Source organism: Lonchura striata, chromosome 9, assembly GCF_046129695.1.
Source record: "Lonchura striata isolate bLonStr1 chromosome 9, bLonStr1.mat, whole genome shotgun sequence".
Taxonomy (NCBI): Eukaryota; Metazoa; Chordata; class Aves; order Passeriformes; family Estrildidae; genus Lonchura; species Lonchura striata.
In genome coordinates, this window is record NC_134611.1 from 2,485,351 (window position 1) to 2,493,224 (window position 7,874).

The following is a 7,874-nucleotide window of genomic DNA, read 5'->3' on the forward strand; positions in this document are numbered from 1 at the left end:
TGAGCCACTGGCCTCACCAGCAAAGGTTTTTCACCCTGGTGTCTATTGGGGGCCACTCTCACCTTTTGGTATCTTTTGGGCCACATGCCTGACAGTTATTTTTAGGTTGCTTTTCAACAGCTTTGCAGAAACTATCTACTAAAAATCACCAGAGTGCTTCTGATTGTATTTAATTTCCAAAAGCAGGAAGATGCAAATAGAATGTCCTCCTGGGATCCACCTTGTCCAAGTGTAACTTTCCTTCCCAACTCTACAGCAGTGCATGATGAGAGCAGAGCAGCTGGAAACAGCTTTTTCACTTCACTGTCTATTATGCCTGACAAGCCTGTAATGAACTTGAAACGAGCCTCCTTGATGTGACACCTCCCCTTCTCTCCTCCCCTGCCTGCTTCTCCTGCCTGCAGCAATAAATTTGAGCACGTACTCAATTCTAGTCCCCGGGCAGCTGCGTGCTCCTTGGCACAGATGGGGATGGAGAAGAGGTCTCGGAGCTCTTCCAGGGAGTCCCATAGAAGACGCAGAGAGTCCCCGGCTGCACAGAGCAAACGAGGGAAGAGAGAGAGCAGCAGAGAAGCTGGCAAAGGGAAGGGAGATGTAAAGCAGGAGAAAGCCAAGGAGACCAAGAGCACTGCGGGGAGTGATGGTAGGGTGCACACCTCCACAGTGGTGGACGTGGATGATGTGGTGTCTGATGAAGAAATGGAGGCAATGGCATTGCTGGATAGTGAGCAGCAAGAGGAAGGTATGGCTTAAAGAAGGGAAGGGGTTGGAAAACTGGGCTTTTTGGTGCTGTGTGGGTCACAGTGTGACTCTGCTCTCTGCAAGGTGTCATCACTCCCACCTTGCACAGGTGTAGTTATTCTTAGGATAGGACATAGGAAACTCCAGACAGCTTCTGCAGGCTTATTAGCACCATCCAGCAAAGCAGTGAACCTGGATACAAGCAGTTACATTCCCAGCATCCTTCATGCTTCAGCTTGCTACTCTCCAGTTCTGTTCATGCTCTCGTCTCTTCCTTTTCTTGCTTGGCCTCCTCTGGGTGGATGGCACTGGCCTTACTGCCTGTTCATAGCCCAAAGGTCCTCACTGCAAGGAAGAACTGCCCTTGAGGTGCACACTTGCCACTCAGATAACCTTTAAGAGCAGCTCCTCTCCACGTGTTTGCTAGGCACGCTCCCAGCCTGCTACAATAGAAGGGAGCATTGTGATCCTTTTGGCAGTACAACTGAACCTGTTTGGACCCAGCATCACCACAGGCATGGCAGATGTCTATTACAGTATCCAGCACCACTTGTGCCTTTCCATGCTAGCACCTCTGCTGCTCCAGAGTGACACAAAGGTTCAGACTTGCTCCTGATTCCCTGGGAACAAGCTTTTCACAGCTTCATCTTTTTGCCTCCATTACAGGAATTACAGCTATTGGGCAGTTCTTAGGTGCTCTAGTGACTACACAGGTTCTTGGTATCTCCCTCAGGACCTGGTGGTTCTGCAAAATATTTGAAAGGCAAAGGGGCAGGTATGGAAGGGTTGGAAGGGATTAAAAATGGGAGGGATGCTAACTTCACTGTTGGAAATCCTCATTCACTCTCTGGCTCCATCTGTTTTCATGCCATACCTGCCGATTTTTCCCTCAGATAGGGGCACAGCAAAGGGCAGCCAGAGCAAGATGACCCATACTCACTTTGGGGAGATGTAGAAAGTAATAATAATCTGGGCTGATGACACCAGTCAGCCTCCAGCACCTTGGGGTGACTTCTTAAAACATAGGAAGATTTTACTGGCACCAGAGGCTTCATCCCACTACATTAGGGATTTGGGATGCAACTAAAATCCTATTCCAAAACAACCTGAAATACTCTGATAGAGAAGGGCACTTCAGGCTGTGCATGTTTAAAGCTCCCTCTTATTTACAATCTTTGTCTTTAGCTCATCTTTCCAGATAAACATCAGGGATGCCAGCTCAGCAAAGCTGCCCATTCCAAGCCTTTCAACCCTGCTTTGTAGCCCCAATTCTTCAAGATAAAGTCTGTTCTCTAGTCAAGCAACCATGGAGAAGCATGGCTCAATTTTTGTCAGTAAAGCAGAGACAAAATCTATCTATCCATCTTTGCTACTCCTGTCAATCTGAAGCAGGGAGTGTTCCTTAACTCACCTCCAGAGAGAGCCAAGTGGTTCATTTACAGTGAAGCCAGGCAAAGGACAACAGTGAAGCTGATGTGTGCAGGCACTTGTCAGGCTATCACTATTTTGAGAGCAGTCCTCCTCTAACACAGTCCTGTGTGATTTCTCCCTAGGTGTAAAGTCTCCTGGTCTGGGTGTCTGTGAGTGGCTTTTGACCATCTTGTCTTTCCTGTTCATCATAATGACCTTCCCCATTTCTGTCTGGTTCTGCATGAAGGTGAGAATTGCCATGGGACCTCTCAGTATCTGGTGTCTGATCTGGATGTCACACACTGATTCAGTATGCGTTGGACATGAGCATAAAGGTTTTTTTGGTATAAGGCCCCTATTTATACCTCTTCAACTTGTCATTAATTTTGATTTGTCCTTTATCCAATGTTGCTACAGCACAGGGGTCCAACCATTGCCAGTCAAATACTCCTGCTGAAATACCAGCAGGAAGGAACAAAGTTTTCTCTTTTTAAAAACAAATTTTAAGTCTGTTCACTTTCAGACACATCCTTCAGCCAAACTAGCCCAGACATGGCTGCATTACAGCAGCAGGGTAAATAGGCTTTAAATTCAAAATTTTAAATGATATTGATCTTTCAGTTAATAGCAGACTTTCCCTCTTCCTCTCATTTTTATTCAGATTTATAGCATGGCTACAAGTAGGAACTAGTAGGCATTTTGCTTCCCACTTCTCAGGAAATTTCACATTTGTCTTGCTATCAACAAGAATGTCAGCATTACAGCTCAGCTCTTAGGATGAACACGTTTATCTTAGAGGGAAACAAGCAATGTGGAACATTTTAACTTGGGTTATTTAAGTTTGGCCAGGCTATAAGGAAACAAAATGTTGGATCATCCTGGGAAACCTTAGGTGGGTCTAACATGGGCTGCTCTCACCAAATCTCTGTCACAGGGATGCTCATATTCAAGGCTGGCCAGCAGTTCTGGGTTAAGGGTAAAGTGACTCAGTGAAAGGTGATGCCACAACCACTGAAATCCTTCTTTGCAGTGGTTTTCCAGAATAAACTTCCTCCTGTGCTGGTGAGGCTGCTTTTCCCAGTCCTACTTCTTCCTCTCCAGCCTAGATTTGTTTTCCTCTGCAGGTAGTGAGGGAGTATGAGAGAGCCATTGTTTTCCGACTCGGGCATCTCCTTCCTGGCAGAGCCAAAGGACCTGGTAAGGTGTTACTGAGGTCCCCCCAGCCCCGCTGCTCCTCTTCTGCATGCCTTCCCAAAACTCACATGCTGCTGGCCTCCAAGCAGATATGGTCAGACAGAAGATTTGATGGTTTTTGTTCCCTTCCTTTTAAGGGCCAGTAGTTTCTGATGGCTTTTCTATCACAGAAGCAGCCTGAGAGTTTGAGCCTGTGTATTGCTATTCTTTTGTAGTTCTGCATGCTGAACCCTCTTCTATTCCCCAAAACAGAAGAAGTAATATTTCTGATGATGAACCTGATAACTGTTCTGATGATGAACCTGCTTTCTTTTCCTCTTGCAGGCCTTTTCTTTTTCCTTCCCTGTTTGGACACCTATCACAAGATAGACCTCCGCCTCAAAACCCTAGAGATCCCCTTCCATCAGGTATGGCTGACATTCCCCATCTATATTAATTTTGGGATCTTTTAAAATGTTAAATCTTATGTTTCCAACCTTCATCCTTGCAAAGAAAAGTTTGAAAAAAAAAATCTCAAAGTAACCTCTGGTTTGCCCAAGATAAGTCAGTAGCAGAGGTGGAAGCTACAAAGACTTAACCATTCAGCCAGTCTTCATCATTTTCTAAATGGTGTGCTTTTCTGTGCTGCCTTAGAGTTGCCAGAACCAGCTCCATCTCCCCTAATGTCTTCTATTTAGGTGGTGACCAAAGACATGGTTACTTTGGAGATAGATGCTGTCTGCTACTACCGGTTGGAAAACGCCTCTCTTCTCCTCACCACCCTGACCAGCATCTCCAGTGCCATCCAGCTGCTGGTGCAGACCACCACTAAGCGCCTTCTGGCACACCAAGCCTTCTCTGAGCTTCTGCTGGAAAGGAAGAACATCAGCCAGGAGATAAAGGTGCTTCTGTGGGGAGGTAGACAGCAAAGCAAGGGGTGAATTGAGGCTCCAAAAGAAACTCAGGTGGACCCTCAGAGTCTGGTTTGAAGAAGGCTTCCAGACTTGGAATCAGTGTGGACTCTAGTTAAATTACACTAAACCCCTGAGGTTAACACAAATGGCAAGTGAGGGCAGTTATTTTATTTCTGAGAGGCCTTGTCCAGTAGCACTGAACCTGATAAATCTGCCTTACAGTCCCTGCCATGTCTTGCTTCCTGTAAGGGCTGCTGTTCTCCCCATGCTCTAAAAATATTTGTCTTCATAGGTGGCTTTGGATGCGGTCACAGGCTGCTGGGGGATCAAAGTGGAGAGAATAGAAATGTAGGTAGGAAATGCTGGTAGAAGAGAATTCTCTCTCTCTTTGCAAGTATTTGTCCCATGCTGCTTGTTGTTTCCTGCTCCTCTTCTTGCTTTGCCTCTGGCTCTCTCCCTGCAGGTGTTCTGCACAAGGTAGAACCTCATCTCTCACCTTCCTATTTTCCCTGCCCTTTTCAGCCTCTGTCTCATGTAAAATTTCCAAGTGTAAGACTTCTTTCTCCTGCCCTGACAGCCAGAGCAGGATCCTTAGCTGGGATCTCATCACCTTTCTGCTGCTGCTGCAGGCAGAGTTTGCACCCAATTCTGATAGCCCAAAAAGGCACAGCAAGGCACTGAACTCTCCATGTTCCACTCTATATCAATGGGCCTGGGGTCTCAGCACTGGCAGGGATGGGCTCATCACTCAAGTCTGTGCAGAAAGGTGGGACTTGCTGATCACACAGAGGAACATGGAAGTGAGAGCCAAGCAGTGAATGAGTAAATCTGGGAATGGAACATTCCTGTTGTGAGAGATGTCTCCTAGTGGAGTCTTTGCTGCCTCACAAAGAGTGAGCTTAAACTATGAGCCTCAAAGACACAAAGAGGTCTCCCTGCTGGCTGGTGATCATGCCCGGTCACTAAAAAACCAGGCTGAAAGAGAAGTCTGGGAATGGAGGTAGAAGGCTACAGTGAGACATGCAAAGAGGGACACCCAGGGGCAAAGAATATAAATGAGCTGCTCTGCAGAGACCATGAGCCCATCCCAAGCCTCAGACTGACCATCTGAGCAGCAGATCAAAGAAGCAGATGTCCCTGCACAGCCATCCAGTGTCGCTAGGAGAGCCAAGAGCCCAGCTAATGTCTGTCTTTACTGCCACAGCAACAACGTGCAGCTGCCTGCTGAACTCCGTCAGTCCCTGGCTGTGGAAGCAGAGGCCCAGAGACAGGCCAAAGTGCGGGTATGCCAACATCTGAACACGTCTCATCTCCTTGCAAAGCATTCCTCCTCCCTTTCCCACCTCTGGTTTGAGGTCCCTGTGTGTGTCACACAGTCACACAGTTTAGGGTTGATATGTTTCCTTTAATTCCTGAATAAGAGCTGAGCTATAAAGGGGAGCTCAGTTGTGAGCCTCGATTGGCCTGGTAAAAACATGCCAGACATGAGCTTCCAGACTTCTGGCACTGCCAAGAGCTTAGTACATGCTGTGATCTTCAAGTAGCAGGAGTGTTATAATCACACTGACCCTGAAAATTTCATTATGACAACCTTTCTCTGTAACAAACAATCTGTGCCCCCTTACTCCCAGCCTCACAGAATCCTCCTTCTTCCCCTGCTTGGTAGGTGATTGCTGCAGAGGGGGAAAAGGCTGCTTCCGAGTCCCTGCGGATGGCAGCTGAGATCCTGTCCAGTGCTCCAGCTGCTGCTCAGCTCCGTTATCTCCATGCACTGCATTCCCTTACCACAGAGAAACCTGCTGCTTTCATCTTGCCCTTGCCTCTGGATGCCATGAACCTGGTCTCTCCAGCTACCCACAGCCCTCCAGCTGTGAGCAGCCTTCTTACGGGCACCACAAAGCTCCCAGAAAATCCAAAAGACAAGAAGGACTCACCTATGCTCTGAGAGAAATGGTTCCCATATTGCTCCTGCTCAGAAAGGAGCAAGAAGACTGGCCCACTACCAGGTTCTGACCTGGAGGCAGGAGGGAAAGGAGCCCAGGCCTGCAATATAAAGTGGATTGTACATGGAAAAAGCCTCTACTTGTTTTGGAAAGGAAAAAATAAGTGCAATGGGCAGGCCTGACAAATGTGTGAGCAGGGGGTTGAGGGAAGTGGGGTGTCATCCCTTCTCCTCCACAGAGCCAGGTGCACCTTGACAGGTTACAGCCTGGCTTCCAGGGTCTGATCCATCTTGCCCCATCATATTGGAAGGAAGGACAGACCCTTCCCTATATCCTTACATGCCTCCCATCCACAAACCAAACAGCCAGGCAGGTGGGAGTGGGAGCATAACAATCTGTGGGGGAGCAGCACACAGGCAGGATGCAGAATGCAAAGGTTTCCCACCTTGCATCCTGGTGGTCCTGCAAGGAGGAAAAGAGCTGGGTCCTTGTGCTGTCCTGGATATGGGATTTCAGTAACCACCCACATATATCCCCATAACCAAGGCGTTTAGCCCTTGTTCCAAAGTAGGAGGAAAAGGAAGAAGGGGAGAGGGAAGCTTTAAAAGCTTGGTGCTTCCCTGCCGGGCACATCTGCTGTGCAGAGGAAAGGCTGTGCTGCTGCTCACTTCCACAGGGTGGTGAGGCAGGACAACGTCTGAGCTCGTGGGCACTTAAAAATGTTAGAGTTACCTGTTTAAGCAACACCCACTGGGCTGACAAGGGGAATCCGTGCCACTGGCTGAGGAGCCTCGGGAATGGTAACACCTTTGCCTTGCCTGCAGCTGCCTTGGTAATTTTCACACACGGAGAATGAGCAGAGAGAGTTCTCAAAAATCCTAGAAGCCGCAAAGCTCCTTTGTACCTTTCCTGCCTACAGCTGTTTGAAATGGCCAGGAACCTACAGGTATTGCAGTCCTTGGCAAAAATCTGGAGCACTGTCAAAGGAAATATCCCTGCACTCAGATTTTCTGATCCTGGTGCCCTTTATGTTGACGTTATCTCTGCTCCTGCCCTACTTAACCTACAGCATCTCCCCTTGCTTCAAAGCAGATCTCCCTGCACAGCCATTCCCAGCACCACTGTTCTGCTGTTGGTGTCCTGCACAGGTCAAGACAGAGGGCACTTTGTTGCCTTTCTCTTAATTGCCCCCACATTGTTGGTCATGATACCCATGCCTAGCAGGGGATACTCAGCCAGTCGCTCACTCTTGAATTTTCATTTATTCACAGTTCTTTGCCTGCTGGTAGCTCTAACTGCTCCCATGACTGCTCCACAGTCTACAAGTATTTGCCAGCATTTTTACAGCAAGGACACCTGGCCAACCAGCCCTCTTTCAAGTGGCTGGGAAGTGGGAAAAATCCACCTCTGAACTTGGCAGTGACCACACAAACACCTGACCTCCAAGTGTAACCTCCCACTTATAGTGTGCTACTGTAACCCTCCCAGGGTTACAGTAGGGGAGGGGGCAGCAGCATCACTGTATCTCCTGCTGGTGTGTCTGTGATACATCTCAGGAATAATCTGCTCACGGAAAATAAACTCTGGGAAGTTGAACAGATCTGTCATCTTACACTGGGGAACATGAGCTGTGCAGTTACTTCCCTAAAGCTGGTTCTAGTAATTTCTCATGCTGCTGGAATAGGCCTTCTTT

At 48.0% G+C, this 7,874-nt stretch overlaps 1 protein-coding gene across 1 annotated transcript; it reads left to right on the top strand.

Annotated features, from left to right (window-relative positions):
• Positions 1-465: 465 nt before the first annotated feature.
• NPHS2 (NPHS2 stomatin family member, podocin) lies at positions 466-6,183 on the top strand. The gene is made up of 8 exons (XM_021545998.3): positions 466-742; positions 2,295-2,398; positions 3,276-3,348; positions 3,670-3,752; positions 4,023-4,226; positions 4,531-4,586; positions 5,443-5,521; positions 5,905-6,183. The coding sequence occupies exons 1-8, from the start codon at positions 466-468 to the stop codon at positions 6,181-6,183; spliced, it is 1,155 nt and encodes a 384-aa protein (XP_021401673.3).
• The last annotated feature ends 1,691 nt before the right edge of the window (positions 6,184-7,874 follow it).

Excerpts from the sequence above, each read along its gene's own strand:
- NPHS2 (XM_021545998.3), top strand. The coding sequence starts at position 466 with ATGGGGATGGAGAAGAGGTCTCGGAGCTCTTCCAGGGAGTCCCATAGA. Across the intron at positions 4,227-4,530 it reads ACATCAGCCAGGAGATAAAG|GTGGCTTTGGATGCGGTCAC; the intron begins GTGCTTCTGTGG and ends TTGTCTTCATAG. Across the intron at positions 5,522-5,904 it reads AGAGACAGGCCAAAGTGCGG|GTGATTGCTGCAGAGGGGGA; the intron begins GTATGCCAACAT and ends CCTGCTTGGTAG.